Source organism: Musca autumnalis, unplaced genomic scaffold (assembly GCF_047663935.1).
Source record: "Musca autumnalis isolate F117 unplaced genomic scaffold, ASM4766393v1 scaffold_3, whole genome shotgun sequence".
Taxonomy (NCBI): Eukaryota; Metazoa; Arthropoda; class Insecta; order Diptera; family Muscidae; genus Musca; species Musca autumnalis.
In genome coordinates this window covers 99,489,959-99,511,522 of record NW_027411866.1, presented here as the reverse complement: position 1 = coordinate 99,511,522, position 21,564 = coordinate 99,489,959, and the positions used below count along the sequence as shown (strand labels likewise).

Sequence of the window (21,564 nt, the reverse complement as noted above, 5' to 3'; positions counted from 1 at the left end):
AGTAGTTGTTTATTCTCCTTTACATTTATGTGAAATACTTTTGCATAATTTCAAGAAAATCATTGACATTTCCGCCATTTTCATCTCCAAATTAATGGCGATGACAACTTAACGATAATATCGATAGCAATCGATATTTTAAAACATTATATCGAAAATATCTAATGTTGGGATATCGATGGTTTGCCAGCTCTAATTCAAATGCTTATAATTTCGGTAATTACCGATGTTTTTCGGTAATATAACGACGAATAAAAAGTAGTCGTAAAGTTCTACCGATAGCAAGAGTGTTGTCAACTTTTGTTTGAACTTTTCATTCATAATTTTGCGTTTTAATTTTACCGATTTTTGTCGGTAACTCAAAAAATTAGTTAGAGAATCGCACTACAGGAGATACTATTACAGATACCGATATACATATATTGTGAAGTTTTAAGAAGAATGTATGCATATGGTAAATTCGGTTGGAAAATCAGTTCTAGACAGATAAATGATAACTAAAACTGCGTTTGCATTAGAGCTTTTTGCCGGGTTAACCTTCTTTGTAAGGAATTATTTGACGTCTTGCGCTATGGAATTGGAATTTGAAACCCAGTGGGTTTATTAAATTCGGTTAAGTGGAAACGAGGTATAATGTTTACACGAAGAATCAAAAAGACGTTGATGGACCGTGGATCCGGGTCAGCTAGTAATAATTATAAACATTTGTTGAAGTAAATAAAATAAAGAAACGTTTATTTATTCCTTTTTTTAATAAAAAAATACATTTGTTGCTTTGTTTAAAATATTTACCCCAATTAACGACACATGTCGAGGCACTAGTGTATATTAAACCGATTCACATTGTACATATTATGCACAATGTTTCTAAACTTATTTCTTTAATTTTTCATTCGAGTTTCAGTCTTTTTTCCTTTTTAAATTCCACTCTAAACGATGACTACATACGATAAGAAATAACTTATGTACTTTGATTTGTTTTTGTTTCCTTAGGGTGCCTTCTTTTAATTCTCTTGGCAAATTCTTCCGGATGATTGTTCCGCAAATGATGGTATATTCCGGTACGATAGTTAAACATTTTTGGGCACAATGGACATTTTTTGTAACCATAATCAACTTTCTTCTTATCTAAATGAGAGCGCGAAACATGTTTGGTCAATGCAATTTCTTTTTTAAAGGATCTTTGACAAAACTGACAGCGATGGCGTTTTGCTTTTGCATGGATATTACAATGTTCTCTCAGAGTTGCCTGATCGCCACAACAAAGACCACATATGGAACATTTAAAGCTATCGTCTTTATTCTCACCCACGTTTAATTCCGCCCCTGGATGCTCCTTTGTTATGTGGGCAACTAAAGTAAATCTGGTGGAAAAACATTTGTCACACAAACGGCATTGAAGTGCCTTTGGGTTCAAATGCAGAATTGCATGCTCCTCGGCACGGTAGCGATATTTTAATTTGCGTCCACAACACAGTATATAAAATTCTTCATTGGGATGTTCGGCACGAAAATGTGTCTTTAGTAAATTAAATGTGGAAAAAGATAATGGACAAAATTCACATTTTAAAAGAGGCCTCCATTTAGCTATGACGGCGTCGACTTCTGCTCGATATTTTGGATCCTTTCTACTGGCTGGTACGCTTATATTATTATTATCCGTATCATTTGAATGGGGTGAACATCTTTCTTCAAGTACTTCATCACCGGAACAATTTAAGTAATCAAAATCGTCATTTAATTCATTAATAACAAAAAATTGACCGCTTTCCTGCTCCAAAAATTCATCACCAAAGTCCATTGCATTGTTGGTGTTTTGCAATGAAATATTCCCAGCATTCTCAGAACTTGGTACGAGTCCAGCTGGCCCAGTTGTCAAATTAGAATTTCCTCCATCATCGTCTGTTATTGTTACAAACTCTGGGTCAGTATTGGGCTCCTTCTTAGTTATTTCAATTTGTCCTAGGAAATCGTTATTTTGATTTGATGTTGCCACAGGTTGTGTTTGACCATCACTAGTTACATCAATTTCAGTTGTTCTTACACGATTCGCATGTAGCAATTCTATGGTTTGTTGAAAATTATTAAAGCCGGATATGTTATGCCAACATTGCATACACAAAACAGCCATTGATGATTCGTTTTCACATCCAATTTCCAAAATCTAAAAAAAATTAAAAACTTCAAATTGTGGAATCAGTGGGACTTAGGATGAGCCAAATCGGCAGAATTACCGCTGGATTGAAATATTTTATTGTAAGTGAATATATTTCATTTGTATTGCCATTTGCATTGCATAAGCGCAATCTGTCACTGCTATATATTCGGCATAAACGGCATACATTGGAGCCGGTCATTGTTGACAATCTAAAATAAATGTAAACAGAATGTTTAGCAATTGGTAATTGCATGGTGTAAGAAAAAAAATTCGCCTTGGGTAATTGTTTATCAATGAAGAAATTCAGATATTGATATGAAATGTTGGAAAAATTTATTGTATGTATATTAGGGTTAGTCATTTTTTTTTTAGATTCAAAATCTGTGGAAATAGCATATAGGGCAGGCAAAAACAAGTTTTTAGCTAAAGTAATTGCATTTTGTGCGGAAGGTTTTTTTACAATTTCGAAAAAGTAAAAACGCAATTCTTATTATTTTTGCCTGCCCTACATGCCATTTCCACAGATTTTTGATATTCGAAAAAAAAAATGAAAAAATGACTAACCCTAATGTATATATTATGTACGTAGGACTACTTTTGGTATTGAAAACGGGCTATGTAGGTCCACGGTTTGGTATAGCCCCCATACAAAGTGACGCGTGACGTAATTTGGTATTTTGTGTATCCAGAGGCTTAAAACCATTTCTACCAAAATGTTTTATAATGGTCCACGTTTTGGTATAGCCCCCATATAACGCCCCATATAAAGTATGCGTCATTTTAAGATATTTTGCATATATTAGTCCCATTTGACCACAGAATCGATTGTAATTTGGTACTTTGTGTCTCCCGAGGCTAAAAACACTTCTACCAAAAAATGTTTATAGGTGAATATTGCGAAAAGACTTGTTTCTGTGTACCGACGCATTTAAGGTTAAAAATATTAAAAAAAAATTAATTCTTAGTACCAAATGTAATTTATTTAATTCATGGCATTAATTTCTTCAAACCAATTGTGACACCTTAAATTACTCTTATGATAACTCCCACTTGTACTGATAATTTTAACTCCAATAATGATTTAGATATGTCATAAGTAAAGTACGCGTGAATACATAGCGTGTTTGGTGCATCAAATACATAAAAATCGGTCGAAAATATATATGGGAGCTATATCTAAATCAGTACCGATTTCAATAAAATTTGGCAAATCTATTTCTAGGCCAAATTCCGTCACACATTCCAAATTACATTGAAATAGAAAATACATAGCGTGTCTTGTGCATCAAATACATGAAATCGGTCGAAAATATATATGGGAGCTATATCTAAATCTGAACCAATTTCGATACAACTTGGCAAATCTATTTCTAGGCCAAATTCCGTCACACATTCTACATTTCATTGAAATAGGAAATACATAGCGTGTCTGGTGCATCAAATAAATGAAATCGGTCGAAAATATATATGGGAGCTATATCTAAATCTGAACCGATTTCGACATAATTTGGCATATTTTTTCTATGCCAATATCCATAACGCATTCAAAATTTCATCAAATACATAAAATCGGCCGAAAATATATATGGGCGCTATATCCTAATCGGAACCGATTTCAATATAATTTGGCACATCTATCTATATGCCAATACCTGTCACACATTCAATGTTGCCGAATTTGACGATTTCTTGGCCCAAAATTGAAAAATGACGATTTGACGATTTTCTGGTCCAAAATGACGATTTTTCACGTAAACCAGAATTGCATGCAATAAAAGGCGATAACTATATTTTGGCTAAAATTTCACGATAGACTTTAAGGAAAACAATGTTCCAAGCTCGACTTTATGAGCTTTTTTAATGCATTATAGCAATTTCCAGACAGATTGGCTATATTTAGGCACATATCTGGAATACAGGTATTTTCATAGTTTTTGCCTCATCTTCGTTTTACATCAACTGAAATTACGTGTACCGACAAACATAAACGGTCACACTGTCAAGCAAGCGAAATTTTAACTATAAGCTGTCATTCAGAACTGACAACGAGTACCCTCGGGTCGCATAACGTCAAATGACTCCTATTCAATTTTTAAGGTGGCATCTTTATCCATCCTGTTACCATGGCCCAGTCATCCTAATAATTGCACCTCGATATGTTTTACTATATCGCTGTTGGTAGGCTGGTGGAGCTCGTGGTTTATAGACCGGGTCTTTATTATACTTCTTTTTAATATCCGAAAAAAACGAAACAGATTTCCAAACACAAAATATATTTTTCTTTTGTTTTATATCAATTTACATTGTATGTATTTTTTATTAAAATATATTAATTAATTCGATGAAAAAGATCGGATCTTTCACGACTTCAATTGCACTCATGAAAATTCGATGAAAAGGATCGGATCTTTCACGACTCCTTTCCCACTAATGCAAAAGAACCAGTGAAATCATGATTTCACATGGAATCACTTCATTGACAAAACTATCAGCGAAAAAATCGCATAAAACGGTAACCAAACCTAGTTTTAGACCATGTTGACGATTTTTTGACGATTTTCCAATTTTTGTTGACGATTTGACAATTTTTTTTACGATTTCCGATCAAAAACTGTCGGCAACGCTGCACACATTCCAAATTTTTATTGAAATCGGACATATACAGCGTTTTTGGTGCATCAAATACATGAAATCGACCGAAAATATGTATGAGAGAATCTGAACAGATTTCGATATAATTTGGCACATCCATTTCTAAGCCAAATATCGTTGAAATAGGACATACGTGTATAGTGTGTTTGGTGCAGCAAATACATGAAATCGGCCTAAAATATATATGGGAGCTATATCCAAATCTGAACCAATTTCTATATATATTTTAGCCCATGTATTTGTGGACTAATATATATATTATATTCCAAATTTCATTGAAATTGGACATAAATAGCGTGTTTGGTGCATCCAATAGATGAAATTGGCCGAAAATATATATGAGAGCTATATCTAAATCTGAACCGATTTCGATATAATTTGGCACATCCATTTCTAAGCCAAATTTCGTCACACATTCCAAATTTCGTTGAAATAGGACATATGTGTATAGTGTGTTTGGTGCATCAAATACATGAAATCGGCCGAAAATATTTATATGGGAGCTATATCAAAATCTCTACCCCTGACCTAACCCCGCTTATTTTGTAAGAGATGACGTGTACTTAATTCCCGCTTATTTTGACAAAATTTGGTGACCATATCTGTTAACGGTCTAGATATATATACGCATATAAAATCTAAATTTTCTGGAGGTACCACCGATTGTGACGCTGTATCTCCAGATCATCGCGGAATTTCAAAAATTGTTATAGCCTATGTTACTTTCAGGCGATGTTGTAATATACTCTCAAAATTTCTGGAAAATCCGTTCAGCGGTTTTTTAGTTATTATTAGACAACGGAATTTTATGCAACCCCAATTTTTACTCCGATTCATGTCAAATGTTGGGACTGGGCATATTTGTGGCTTCTGATTAAATTGCAATCGAAACATATGACATATGCAAATTATGCAACAGATATTTCAATAATAGGTACAAAAATGTCTATGTGTACAATTTTTCTGTTTAAAATGCTCTTCAGATAAGTCAATAAAATAGAGAAATGTATAACCACAGCCACTACCTTCAAAATACAGAAAATCGGGAGGTATCGTTTTACGGGAGCTATATGAAGACGTGGACCTATATGTTCAGGGGGTCCAGGACAGTGACGAAGTGCGGATAAATGGATTGTATGGTTTTTGGGATATGAGAGCAATATCTTCCACCTTTAGTGACACGATATTAAAGACCCTAGTCTAGAGGATTGGGGCTAATACCAAAGGTTTACGTAACGTAACATATTTATGAATAACATGTTGCTATATTTGACTCCTATGTGTATCGGATCACTCATTGAAGTCTCTAGACTACAAATCTATAGAGTACTTGCCGACAAAATTCGACAAAAAAATTAAATAGAGGCCTATTTTATGCCAAAATTACACGAAAGCGGTACTACGGGTCCAGTGGGGGGAAATATCACCGGATTACACTAAAACAGTCGTTTATTTATTGTTTGGAGGCTCGAATGTAATAAAATGATATTCAAAATCCGAAATATCCCTTAATTTTGTTAAAGAAAAAAATTCTTGCATTTGGCAAAAGTGTACATTCTATTTTGACGCGTCAAATTTTGGGTTATTTTGGTAATCCTCATTTATTTCCTAATGAAACGTTGGAAGGGCCTAATATTTTCTGGATTTTAATTCACCACTAAATACTTAAAAAGTTACATTTATATGTTATACATATAATATCTCCAATTCGGTGTAATAATGCAATCAAAAAAATGTTGGAAGGTGGAAACTTTATTTTGACGCTCACTGTATTTATATCGATTTGATTTTTTCAAAATAATGAATAAAACCTCCTGTAAAACGTATCTATAAAATTTTTATTTTGTTTCAAGAATGTTTTGCATAAATTTGATTTATGATTTTCAGTGTTATTCGCGAGTTTACGTTCTACTCGACAGCTACAAAGCTAGTGAGTGATTTTGACATTCTGTTTCTAAAAAAGACAGTCCTTTCAAAATGCATATACCCAAATTTACATGGAAAAGTGTACGTTTACGTGTTATTTCGTGTGGCTTGTCGGTCGCATAGATTTTCGTTTTGAAGGTGTTTACATGAACAGAAAATGATTTTTTCCACTTCGGAAACGTAAGAAACCTTTCTGTCGACATACATAAACAGGGGGTTAGCATCAAATTTCAGCCATTTCGGTGCGATATTGAAGCCACCGAAAATCGGGAAGCACCGTTCAATTTCAAAAATCCTAGGAACTATATCTTAAATGTTGTGAGATCCGTCTTGACTTCGACAGACAGACTGGCCTTTACATCTAATATGTTTTATAAAACATGCGTCATATGAATTGTCAATTCCATAGACCATATCTGTCAAATAAACGACGTAAATTCCCAAATTTAATTTTTTGTTGGTTAAAAATGTGTAAAATCGTCATTTATTTTTAGAGAGATATTTATTATTTTATAGAGAGTATTTAAGAATAATTTACATGAAACAAAAAGGTACATATTTTAACTAGTTTGAGGGTGGATGCCATCCAGAGTCGAGGCAAAATTCATATTTGAACACCTTAAGGCACTACATTTTTGCTTTTTTTCAAGGATTTTTCTGTGTAAAGTGTCACTTTATTGTACTTGAATGCGCAAGGATATTCAGGCCTTTGATGTTCAGAAACATAAAATGTAGCAAAGTTAACGGTTAGATTTTTTTTAAATTGAATTAATTAAAAGGTGTTGTAAATTTCTGTTCAAAACTAAGCAATATTGTTTTAAAAATTTACGGTAATTGGCAATTTTTTACGTATGTTGCTAAAAATAGCGAATCTAGGATTAGGATAGTTCTACGACAAAATTTACCACGTTTAGTAAAAATAAATGTTATATATATCGTCTGCTCCGTCGGAAAAGGTCGTAAGTCCTCTTTTTTTGGAAATCGCGTCAAGTCAAAACACGTCGTATGATACAAAGAAAATGGTAGTATTTCGCGTTTTTCTATATGTTTTGCCCTTGTCGGAAAAGGTCGTAAGTCCATAAAACGTACAAATTTGAGTACGAAAAGGTCGTAAGTCTACAGGAAAATGTATACTTTTAAAGAATGCTACAGCTAATGCAGTTCAGATATAATGTTTGACGGCATCCACGGTTGGGGTACAATGCAAAGAACTAGCCTAGACCTTTGGATGATAATCGGATGAAATTTGGCGGAGCCAGTGAACCAAACTTTTGAACAAAAATGTGAGAATTTCTATATCTCAACGAAATTTTACATTAGAAATCTATTTTATTCTATAAGTGAACTGATTATTAAAGTTTGTCTTCTGGTCTTTTCAATAATACTGATTGGGATGCTGTATGTGCTCAAATACTTCACATATAGAAAAATTTTTAAAATACCACTGGTTTTTTTCTGTCGTATATCTTAGTTAATTTTATCATTAAAGGAATAAAGATATATAATTTAAAATAATCATGTTCTATATTAAATACTAACAGACCCCGGTCCGTGTTGCTGACCCGTCGTAATGAGTTTTGATGACAACTTTTTATGGAATTTGTGCGTGACAATTCAAAAATAGGTACATCAATTCTTCGGTGCATTATCAAACCTAGGAGAATTTTATATTTATCGACAGATTTGGTCTGTAACCTTTCTCTTCCCTGGCGGACTTTTTCCCTCACTGACGATATTATCTTGTCATCATTGCTTCCAAAATGTATGCTGAAGCCGATATAATCATAATCATGCTTATACATATATACATAAAAATGTCTAAAGTATACATAACAACGGCAAACCTTGAGCTGAGAGAAATCGGTTCAGTAGTATTGGAGATATAACATATGCACGCGTGGTTATTTCTTTAGGCCCCAAAGAAGTACCTAGATTGTATGTATATTAATTCGTACAATTTAAACCAATACATCCGCAATCATTGAAAATATATCGTTTTTTAAATGTCGCAAGGGGAGGTACGCCGCCGCCTCTGGAATTCAATAAAATAAGCATCCTATTTTACCGGGGGCCATCCCTATACATTAGGGATATAACTTTTTGCACTTTTTTGGAAATATCAAAAATACCACCACATAGCCGTGTAATGCATGAAAAACTACTATGAAATAAGGTGTAATTTTTTCTCTATCGCGAAAAAAGTTTCCGCACCAAATGCGTTGAAGTTCAGTAATGCATTTTTTAATTTTATCTGTCATAACAAAATGTTTGCTTTTCATTAAAATTTTTATTTTTTTGTATTCTAATTTAAAATCATTATCAAAGCGTTCTGGACCAATTTGTTCTCAAATCGCGCCATTTCGCAGCACATTAGGAACTTTTGACACTATTGCAATTTTTGGTTTTTCTTTATAAACTTTCTTTATAAACTTTATGTTTATATTTATTGTACCTATCGGACAAGAGAATATGGGGTCATTTGCAACGAATTCGCGAAAGTTTAAACAGAAAAAATATCAAAAGGGCTTTAGTAATCGCAGTCGGTGCGGAAACTTTTTTCATCGAATCAATCTTAGAAACGCGTTTTCGTTATCAGGACAAAATTCCCCACACGGTACTGGTGTGGTATTTTTTTGGTTATAGCCCTACTATACATATCCTGGCAATTTCAGGAAAATCGGTTCAGAAGTTTTTGTAGTAAAGATTAAAATTGAAAACAGTGGGAGTATAAGTGGGCGTGGTCAAATTTTCTTTACACAAAAAACCTAAGTAGGGTTATGACGAACATTTCACAGAAAGAATTACCCAAATCGGTCCAGCCGTTCTAAACTGATGTCATTGCCAACGAACGGCATTTGATTTTTATTAATTTATATTTCACCTAAAGGTTTTGGTCGATTAAACCCGCTAATAATTATCTGATCACCATGTTAAATTGCAAGCTTATTCTCTGTCTTAAACTCAAATCGTTCTTAAAATTTCACTCTGATCGGAATATTATTGCGATCTACAAGACAGCTGCAAAGTAGGGTAAAAATTGTGGGTTTGGTCCATTTCACACCTTTCGATCACAACCAACATCTAATGGGGTCACTTCTGGTCGGAACCCAACCTCTCCACAAAATTTCGTGACGATCGGTCCAAAATTGAGGTCTGGAGTTTTATTACAATTGTTAATGGATGGACGGACACATAGCTAGATCGCTTTATCTCGTCAAGATATGAAAAAATGGCGACGAATACTTCGCGATGTTACACGAATATTGGACAAAACAAACCTTTCCACATTGTTTTGTAAAATATAAATATTTTATTATAAAAACGTCCGTAAATTGTAGGAAAAGGTCGTAAGTCTCTACAAAAATACAAACCTGTACAAGGAAAAGGTCGTAAGTCCAAAGACATCCAATTATCTCCAAAATGCGACGGAATTTTATCAAACAAAGTACAGGTATTGAAGCGGAATAAATAAACGAAGAATACTGCCTTTACCACCATAATAAAATCTTTAATGCAGAAAGCGCTGGAATGTTTTTTCTTCCTCCTGAAAAATTTATTGAGAGGGACTTACGACCTTTTCCGACGGAGCAGACGATATAATAATTGTTCCACAAACATCCCATAAGGGACAAGGGAGATCTTTCTCATATCAATGAGTGCACCCCGATTCATATTAGCTCAATGACATGGGACCTACAGTTTATCGCGGAGTCCGAACGGCGTGTCTAAGACACCACTTTTGTACAGAAGTTTTACGTGGCTGAAATACTCAGGAAATGTTGCCAACATTACTGACGGTTATTTTGCCACCACTTACGGAAGGACTTTTCTAATTCATTTTCAAACGATATTTATGGATAATCGCAACGGGAAAATTGGGTAATCGTTTCCAAAAACTCCACACAGTAGTTATAGAAAATTAAAAAAATAAATATAAATGTTTCACATGCATGAACAAATGCCGAATAATCCCAGACAGAGCGAAAAGGTTTTGTTTAAATTGTATATCGACATTTAACTGGGAGCATTTATTTTTAATAAGAACCACGTATTTTGCCATAAAACAGCTATAATTAGCTATTTTTATCAATATTCATCAAAAATTTGTCGTTACTGTTTATTTGTTAAACAAGATTGCTTAGTTTTGTAAAAAATGTACTACGTTTTTTATTCAATTCAATTTTTAAAAAATTTCTCACATTAACTTTACTAAATTTTATGTTTCATAACATCAGCGGCCTCCGCAAGGATATTTCTTAAGTCTTTGTATTATCGTTATATTATTTATTATTCATGATGTGGAAAAGCATAAACTGATGAGTTTGTTTAATTCTAGAGGACAAATGATTTAATTGGAATGGAAAATTGGTCTATATTTATCATATATAGTTCATAAATTAGCCAATTTTTACGTAAATGGTGGTGTTCATATAATTTGAAATACTCATATTGACATTTTTCAGAGTAGTAGCGCTTGAAAAATATATTCTACTCTGTATGCAGATTATAATCTGATAATATTGCCCTTCATCCAATACATAAAATTATCATCATCGATATTAGAACAAATTGATATCCCTAATATGTAATATGTACATATATTCTACCAAAAATCTCCTCTTAATTCAAGACCAATCATCGAATAATAATAATATATATACTATAATTTTTACCAGCCCGAACTTCCCAATGACCTTTTGTACTTCATGGAATACCACTAATCAGCATTTTTATCATCCACTATTGTATCCATTTTATTACCACAATGCACAGTGCCCAATTTTCCGAAAAACCTGGCCAAAAAACGAAAATGTTTTTATCAATTTACGCTAAATTGATTCAAATATTGTTTATAGGATCACACTGCGCGTAGTTATGAAAAATATATATGTTCGCTTCTTCTTTAGTAAGTGGGTATATAAATGTATAAAAGCAGGTCAAAGTGACCCTATTTGCATTTTCTTTTGTTGTCTCTATATTTAAGTTGTTTATGAAACTATGATAATATCCAAAATAAACAACGGATTTTATTTATTTATTTTTTTTTTTTTTTTTTTTGTAATTTTAATGAAATGTATGTAAAACGTATTTAAGATGATCAGTGTCGCCAATCAAGTTTGCGTACTTTAATAATCGATGTCCGTACTTTTTGATTTTATTCAAGGTAAATTTTAACAATAAAGGATGAAAATAGTTGTGAGTAAGATCGAGTTCAGCTGTGTATCTTATAATTTCATAAAAAGGGAAGAGTTTTTTTACCAATCTCCATCGAAACATCCTGCACATATTTGCACTTTTCGTTTTTATGTGACATTTTGTTTTGCAAATATATATGTACATATATTCGTTTATTCAGAATGTCAGAATATAGTATAGGGTAACTTCCTGGCGTTTAGGTAAACTTTAGACTCTAAAGTTTAGAGTTTTGATGTATTTTAGGACCAAAAGTACAAATTTCAAGAATATGTTGGTCTGATTCGACCACAGTTTATAGGAGATTTTAATGATTTGTTGAAAAAGGGACTAAAAAGACCCATTTTTTTGACTCGCACGAGAGTTCATTTTTTAAGAAAAATATTCCTCGCCTTCTTTTCAGTAAAGTTGCAAGGACACCATATACTAAAGCGCACAGATTCCAAGTAATCTTACCTCAAATATTTCCAAAACACGGTGCTCTTGAAGCAACTTTAAATGGAAGGGGCTTACACCTGAGAAGTTGTTGCGGATTCTGAAACTACAATGTTCATAGATGAGAAAAATCAAAAAACAAAAAAATCGCCGGAGCGCTTTTTAAATAAATCGCGATTGAAGTCGGTATTTTTAAGGGTTTGTTAGGTTTTTACGTATTTTCTTGGAAACCGCAAGTCCTATCGAAATGGAGCCAAGGGAAATGTTGTAACTATGAAAATTTTCTAGAAGTTTGACATTTATAGTATTTTCGTAGATTTTACCGTTTTTGAGATATAGAAGTTCAAATTGTGACATGCACTGACTGAATCGTCTCCTTATAAAACAGTGTCATGACGGCAATTTCCCAACTTGTCGCAAAAATCGGACAAGGTACGAAAACCAATCTTGTAGAGATTTTTCACAGCTACAACATTTTCTTTGGGTGACGTAGGGGATGGAAGATACCAAGGAACGGTCCTGACCGGTTTTAACATGGCAAAGCCCAGGATTTATCTTGGTCCCTCTTTCATCCCAAGTGGACACTGACCTCCCCGTGGTGTCACCTGGGGAACTGCCTTTAACACCCGTTAAAGGTAGTGAGCTAACATGTGCCGCGCGTTCACCCATAAGAACGTTAAAAACTTGGGTTTGGGCGTCGGGTTAGTAACCCTCCCCTAGAAAAAACAGCCTACTATGAAAAAACGAAAGAAAAGAAAAACAAACCCCTCTAAAGTTGACGAACCCCGCAAACGTTTTAAGGACCATGATCTGCGAATCTGCACCTGGAATGTTCGCACTCTTTATAGAGAAGGTGCAGTCTTCGCATTGGCAGACGTACTTGAAAAGTACAAGACCGATATTACTGCCATACAGGAAATACGATGGATTGGGAAAGGCGTCACAACAACACCTAAAGGTGACGCACTGTATTATAGCTGCCATGACGTAAAGCATGAGTTTGGTTGTGGATTCGTAGTTAGTCGGAGACTAAAACATCTTGTATCCAGCTTCACTCCAGTGAATGAAAGACTTGCTGCAATTCGAATAAAAGCTAAATTCTTCAACATCAGCTTTATTTGCGCTCATGCTCCCACTGAAGAAAAGGATGAACAGACCAAAGATATATTTTACGAGCGCTTAGAAGAAACATATGACCGTTGCCCTGCCCATGACATTAAAATCATTCTAGGCGATTTTAATGCCAAAATTGGAAAGGAGAATATCTTTGGCCCAACAGTCGGGAAATTCAGTCTCCACAGTGAAACATCTGACAATGGTATGAGACTGATAGACTTTGCAGCTGCAAAAAACATGGTAGTTAGCAGTACCAGATTTAATCATCTCGATATTCATAAGGGCACCTGGCTGTCTCCAGATCAGAAAACAAGAAACCAAATTGATCATGTTGTGATAGATGGAAGACATTCATCGAGCGTGTTGGATGTACGATCGTTCCGAGGCGCAAACATTGATTCGGACCACTACCTTGTTGCAGCAAAGGTACGCACCCGCTTAAACGTAGCAAACAAAGTACGAACAGACACAACACGAAAGTTAGACATCGGTAAGCTGCAATCACAACAGATAGCCACAGCATATTCCACTCAACTAGCCCAATTGCTTAATCAAAGCCCTCCTCATCCCGATAACATATCAGCGCAATGGCAAAGCATTGCCCACTCCATGCAAACAGCCGCAAAATCCATACTTGGATACCAGAGACCTCCACCAAGGAATCCATGGTATGATGAGGAGTGTCGTGCTGACACCGAAGAGAAAAATGCGGCATATAAGGCTACTTTACAATCCGTAGCAACGCGTAGCGCACGAGAGAGATACAGGGAGAAAAGGAGAGAGGAGAAACGTCTTTTCCGCAGGAAAAAGAGAGAGATGGAAAAGCGGGAGTGTGAAAAAATAGAGATGTACAGGAGCCAGAATGAAGTCCGAAAATTCTACCAAAGAGTCAAGCATCAAACTGATGGCTTTGGTACAGGCACATCCTCCTGTAGAGACCAGCAAGGTAATTTGGTAACTGATACAGATAGTGTACTCAGGATATGGAAAGAACATTTTTCAAATCTGTTGGTATCCAATAGCAGCGAAGACGACGAAGATACCACAGTCCCAATCCCAGAAGATGGTATTGAATGTATACCGCCCAGCCAAGATGAGGTAGAGACAGCAATAAATCGGCTGAAGAATAATAAGGCAGCAGGGGCCGATGGCTTACCAGCCGAGCTGTTCAAAACCGGAGGCGACACGCTGATAAGGTGTATTCATCAGCTAGTTAGCACCATCTGGCAGGAAGAACGAGTACCCGACGATTGGAACCTGAGTATCCTGTGCCCCGTCCACAAGAAGGGAGATAAGACTGTATGCTCTAACTATAGGGGCATAAGTCTACTCCCTATTGCCTACAAGATCGTGTCAGGGATATTGTGCGAACGACTAAAGCCAATGGTCAACGAGATTATTGGACCATACCAATGCGGCTTTAGACCTGGCAAGTCCACCATTGACCAGATATTTACCCTGCGGCAAATCCTGGAGAAGACCCAAGAGATGCAGATCGACACCTACCACCTTTTTGTCGATTATAAAGCAGCCTTCGACAGTCCGCTGCGCTCAAAGGTAGTCCAAGCCATGTCTGAATTTGGTATTCCCGCAAAGCTCATCCGGCTTTGTAAAATGACTTTAACTGACACGAGGTCCTCAGTTAAAATAGGAAAGAACCTCTCCGAAGAATTTGGTACCAAAAGAGGTTTCAGACAAGGAGACAGCCTTTCGTGTGACCTCTTCAACATCCTGCTAGAAAAGGTTATACGAGAGGCAAACGTCAAAAGAAGTGGCACAATATACACCAATAGTCACATGTTACTTGCTTATGCTGATGATATAGACATCATGGGTCGATCAGTAAAAGAAGTAACTGATACCTTTATAAAGGTCGAAGGAGAATCTGCTAAAGTGGGTCTGGCGGTAAACGGTGAGAAGACCAAGTTGATGGTGTCGACGCGCAATGCGTCCATTGAGCTCGGACCGACTGTGGAAGTTGGTTCCTATAATATTGAGGTAGTAAAAGACTTCGTCTACCTCGGCACCTCCGTCAACACAACAAACGACATCAGTTGTGAAATAAAAAGAAGAATTGTATTGGCCAACAGATGCTACTTTGGATTAAGTAAGCAGTTTAAAAACAAAGCCACATCTCGTCAAACAAAAATAACGCTCTACAAAACACTGATACTACCCGTGCTGATGTATGGCTCCGAAGCCTGGGTACTTGCGCAAGCAGACATGGCAGTGCTTGGTGTGTTTGAGAGAAAAATTCTTCGAAAGATCTACGGACCAATCTGCGTTGACGGTGAATATCGACGTCGCATGAACCACGAGCTGTATCTGCTATACAACGACATCAATATTGTTAAACGTATCGAGAAGCAGCGATTGCGTTGGCTAGGCCATATCAAAAGAATGAGCGATGATGAACCCGCTAAAAAGGCGTATGAATACATGCCACATGGCGGTGCACGCAGAATTGGCAGGCCAAGGAATAGATGGCGCAAACAAGTGGATGATGAGATGAAAAGGCGCGGTATTCCAGAGTGCAAAGCAACAAATAGAGAGGAATGGAGATCTCTTCTTAGTTCGGCCTATAGAACAAATGTTCTGTAATGGGCCAGCTAAGTAAGTAAGTACAACATTTTCTTTAGTCCTATTTCGGTAGGACTAGCGGGTTTCAAGCAAAATCCTGAAGACCTGAGAAACATATCTAAATGATTTATCTGAACTTCTATATCTCAAAAACGGTAAAACCTACGAAAATATCATGCAGGTCAATCTTATACAGAATATTCATTGCTACAACATTTTCTTTAGTCCCATTTCCATAGGGCCTTCGGCTTCCAAGCAAAATCGTAAAAACCTAAAAAACCTTGAAAAATGCCGACTTGAATCGAGATTTATTTTAAAAAGCGCTATTTCTTGTTTTTGGATTTTTCTCACCTATGAACATTGATGTTTCAAAATTCGTAAAAACTTCCCAGGTGTAAGCGGTTTTCACTTAAAGTTAATTAAGGCGCAACATGTATTACATTGTTTTATAAGGTAGCGATACAGTCAATGCATTGCCCCAATTTGAACTTCTATGTCTCAATAACGGTAAAACCTACGAAATTATTTTCGATAGGACTTGCGGTTTCCAAGCAAAATCGTGAAAACCTAAAAAACCCCTAAAACTGTCAACTTGAATCGCAATTTATTTAAAAAACGCTCCGACGATTTTTTTTTTTTTTTTTGATTTTTCTCATCTATGAACATTTTAGATTCAGAATCCGCAAAATATTCCCAGGTGTAAGCTCCTTCCATTCAAAGTTGCTTCAAGAGCAACGTGAAAACTGCTGAAATGGTAGAAGCTAGCATCCCTATTTTAGTTTCTTGGTTTTTTGGCAACATTGATACCGATATTTCCTTAGTATGTAATGCAAATAGAGTTTTCATTTCTTTGGTGACTAATAGTGAAATTTAGTGGAAAACATTTTTCTTTTTGACGCCGTTCTTCGTATTCATATTCATTATTATTTTTTTTTTATTACAGACATGTAAATATAATTTTTTCTTAATTCGTAGTGGTAAAAAATTTAATATTTTTACAAAAATTTTGTATTTTCTTAAATTGTGAAAATATTTTTGAAAAAATCGTGTGAATTTTTTCGAAAATATTTTTGCCTGCTGCGTTTTTCATTTTTCAGAAGGTATTTGCATACTTTTAAACAACTTTTTATTTTCATAAAAGGTGAAAATATTTTTGTAACAAATCGTGCGATTTTTTTTTCAAAAATATTTTCGCCTGCGGCACTTTCTGTTTTCCAGAAAGTATGTGAATATTTTTACAAAAACTTTTTTTTTTGAAATAGTGAAAATATTTTTGTAAAATATCGCGCAATTTTCTTAAAAACATTTTCGCCTGCGGCGTTTTTGGTTTTTTAGAAAGTATTTGCATGTTTTCACAAACAATTTTTAATTTCTTAAATAGTGAAAATATCTTTATAAAAAATTGAGCGATTTTTTCAATAAATTTCGCCTGCGCCGCAGTTTTAATTTAAAACTGGTAATTGAATTAAATACAAATTTTATTTTTTTTTTAAATATTTGTAAATATATTTTTGTAAAAATCGCACGATTTTCTTTTTAATATTTTCTTCGGCGCTTTTCCACTTCCGACACATCACCAATTAGCTTCATAAGCCTCCATTCATCTTAATGGCTACTAAAAAACAAAAAATATATACACATCCGGCTGGCAATGTTTTGTTGACTACTACTTAATTTTCTTAAAAATGTTGAATCAATTATAATTTCTTTTATGAAAGAAAAAATAAGTTCGAAATAAAATTTATTTTGTAATTTTCTTCTATATTCGAAATAAAAATTGTATTTAAAAAAATTAAATTTTAAAAAATTTTAAATTTAAAAGAAGTTACGTCCGCAAGGGGTGGTCGGACATAGCTCCCAAAAATTTTGGGACTTATGTCCGCAAACAACGGCGGGCATAACTCCCAAAAACGTTTTGGGAGTTATGTCACGGCACCATTATTTAACCTCTTAAAATTATATTTGTATTAGTTTTGTTTAAAGGGTCACACCTAGTCGTGCGGATCAAATAACATAATAAAAAAATATCAGACTTTTTTAACAGATATTTTTTCATCAGGAAAGGCACATTTTGATCTACCTTCGGTATTTTTTTTTTTTTTTTTTTTTTTTTTTTGAATAATATTGCATAGTTTTGCGGCAAATAGCCATCTACGAGACACTATTTTTAAAAAGGCGTTTTGCGGTGTCCGCTCTATCTCGAAAACGACTGGACGGATCATCACATATTTCTATTGGCTCATTAAGTATCTAATAATCTTGTCTTTATTAATAAAAATATTGAGCTTTTAAAATTCAAACTTTGTTAAAAAATTGGGTAGTTTTATTCCAAAAAAACGTTCAAAACTTAAAAAATCTTTTCTTTAAAGAAAACATTTTTATATACTTAACATCCCAGAAGCGGCAAGTGAGAGTTGGGGTGTTGTTGTACTCAATAAACCCACACAAATATATCGTCACCTGAAATGCCCAAAGATGTAACCCACAACACAACCCTTTGAGGGTTACGTCTTTGGGCATTTCATTGGGTACAGTCCTTCTCGACCTATAGTGAACGTCGTTTTTTTAAAAAAACAGTGTTACGTAGGTGGTCATTTGTCACACAACTGTTTTGTTTTATAAATTGGTAATTGTTTTCTTTACTTAACATTTTATTTTTATTTTATATAGTAATAGGTAATTTGAACAGAAATACTAGTTATTGTATTTGCCGATATTTTGACGATTTTCGACCAAACTTATCTGGCATCACTGTTTGGCATACCTTTCAGTAAACAGAAGAAACGTTAAAGAGCATTTTACAAACCAACAATATAGTAAAAGCAATGATGGCATCCCAAGTACATTGTCGTAGCAACAAACCCCAAAATATTCTTATTTTTCTTAAGTTAGCCATTGTTATACAAAAGCACGATTCACACTCATCTATTCTATTCGTGTTGTTTTGACAACTGGCAGAAACAATGCTTCTTTATCATGGTCTGTCTGATTGAGATGGAATTTAAAGCAAGAGAATAACACATGAAGATTACATTTTGGTTCTCTTATAAATGCAATTTCATATTGAATACGAAGAGCATGAAAAAAGACTTCGTTATCAGTGTTGCCGTTTTGGGCATTTCGGCCCAAATTTGGGCCGAATAAAAAATAATTTTTAATTTTGGGCCGATGGGCGGCCCAAATCCATTTTGGGCCGTTTTAATGCTAATAATTTTAAACAATATTTTATAAAATATCATATATTAGTCTTTGGGCTATTATTACATGCTTACTTTTACTATTGGATGGATTTGAAAACGTAAAATAAAGCAATTTGGTGGCATTGCAAATATAATTTTCACATTAAAACTTAATGCCAAGAAGGTCCTCCTAGTAGTTTAATGGTCACTTTTAATTTTTAGTTACCCGGGGTTTGAAATATATTTTTCATCATACTTAAGTATTTGGAAAAGATTCATGCATTGTGTTCATAAAAAAAGTTCATAATAATTTGGTGGCAACGGAATCATGCCAAGCTAGAGGGTATTTTCTATTTTTGGCATATATTTTACCTCTAATTAACAACCTTAAGAATGAATTTCAAGCAGATAGTTCAGGTTTATCCTATTTATATCCGAATGTCAACTCAAATTGTCTTTTTTATAAAAAAAATAAATAAAAATAAAAAATAAAAAAAGAGCATCAATATATTGACATTGACTAAAAGAAAATGAAAAGCTTGAAATAAAATTAGCTGTTTTGGAGTTTTATATTAAATTACTAGATCAAAATAATAAGAGAATGTACTATAAAAGTTACCCTTTATTACAACTCTTCTTTTGTTATAGTTTGGATTTTGCGTACAGATATATAGCATTTCGGCTAACTTAAAGTTGAAAGTAATGATTAAAATTGAAGGAGGACCTTCGATGTATTAACGTTTAGTGTGAAAATTACACTTTTAATACATCCAAATTGTTTTTTTTTGCGTTTTCAAATCCATCCAATAGTAAAAGAAAGGATGTAATAATGGCCCTTAAACTACTAAATACAATAACTCCATATAAGGTAACCTCAAACGAAGTTTTGCTCTATTATGAACCAGGTATTACATTTACCCAGACTTGTAGAATGTGACCCCGATTTAATAGTAACAGATTGGAATTTGCTAAGACTCGTTGAAACTATACTTTCTTCCATCTTAAAGAGCACATCTTATAATACCTTTGGAATTTTTGTTGTTGAAAAATAGTGCATATTCTTGAGGTAAATGGCTATCTGCGAAACCATATTTTTGTAAAAGCGTTTTGCGGTGCCAACGATAGCTCGAAAACGGATGGACCGATCATAGTATATTTTTGTAAGCGTTTTAGGAACCTAATAAAACAGATCTAAAAAAATATTTTTAAAAATATTTCGAGCTGTCAAAATTTCGGTTTTTACGAAAAAAAAATTGACTGTTTTTGTCAAAAAAATGTGCAAAATATTTTTTTTTATCTGTCTCGCTTAAAGGCAAGCGTTTTATGTATTTAATAAGCTCACATGAATAATATAATAAGGTCATATGAAGATCGGTCAATTCGTTTTAGAGCTATCGTTGGCACCGACTTCAAAAACGCCGTTTTGAGAAACACGCACTTAAAGTTTATATGCTACATTCAAATCACAATAAATTGTTGCCTCCCAATCATTATATCTCAGACAATTTTTTGCGACATACTACCTTTACGTAAAAATAGACAATATTTTTCGATTTTTCTAAAAGCAATAAAAGGTATCTATGAGAAATATATATTTTTTGTTTTAATTTTTAATGTTGGGCCGTTTTAGGTCGTTTTGGGCCGTTTATAGGAAAATTTTGGGCCGAAACAAATTTTTCGAACGGCAACACTGTTCGTTATACTCACGGAATGCCCTCTAATTGGCTGTGTGTGCAAAAGAATAAACAATAATAGTCATGCACACTTACTTTCTCGTTACAACAAATACGTACGTCAGCGTTCCGAGCACTTCACAAACCGAAAAACACAAGCGAACTCACTCACTGTTATTTACAAACTGAATTCACATAACAAAAGATAACACAACTTTATCGAGTGTGCGGGAAAATAAAATATTCTTAGAGAATGGATACAGTATTCACAACAAATATTCGAATACCACCGCTTAGAAAATAACAAAATTCATTTCTGATTGTTTAGTGAAGTAATTCATTGGACATGACACAATCTTAAGCGGTGTACACACGATCAGTTTTGCTCAATAATCGGTTGCTTGCCAGTGTAGCAAACTATTTGAGCTTAGGATTTTTTGAAAGTACAGGCCCATGGCACAATTACCAAGGTAGTGGTATCACGCCAGCTGTTCGAATATGAAATGTCAAAACCCTTTACATTTCATATTCAAAATTTTACGATACCACTACCTGGGTAATTGTGCCATGTACAGACCCAAAGACAAAAAAAACCCTAATTGGGTTTTGTTGTGTCAGGTCCACCTTGGATTTTATGGCCCCATCTAAACAT

The 21,564-nt window shown here is 34.4% G+C and overlaps 1 protein-coding gene across 2 annotated transcripts; it reads right to left on the bottom strand.

Annotated features, from left to right (window-relative positions):
* Positions 1-704: 704 nt before the first annotated feature.
* LOC141397133 (uncharacterized) lies at positions 705-21,099 on the bottom strand. 2 transcript variants are annotated; one of them, XM_073973068.1, is made up of 3 exons: positions 20,947-21,099; positions 2,235-2,367; positions 705-2,164 (listed from the first exon to the last, which is right to left on the bottom strand). In XM_073973068.1, the coding sequence occupies exons 2-3, from the start codon at positions 2,355-2,357 to the stop codon at positions 962-964; spliced, it is 1,326 nt and encodes a 441-aa protein (XP_073829169.1). In that variant the 5' UTR covers positions 2,358-2,367; positions 20,947-21,099; the 3' UTR covers positions 705-961. The 2 variants fall into 2 exon arrangements, with proteins under 2 accessions (XP_073829169.1, XP_073829168.1); XM_073973067.1 differs by having other exon boundaries at positions 21,009-21,099.
* Positions 21,100-21,564: the final 465 nt, after the last annotated feature.

Coding starts and splice junctions, on each gene's coding strand:
- LOC141397133 (XM_073973068.1), bottom strand. CDS start 2,357: ATGACCGGCTCCAATGTATGCCGTTTATGCCGAATATATAGCAGTGAC. Junction 2,165..2,234: donor TAAAATATTTCAATCCAGCG/GTAATTCTGCCG, acceptor AATTTTTTTTAG/ATTTTGGAAATTGGATGTGA.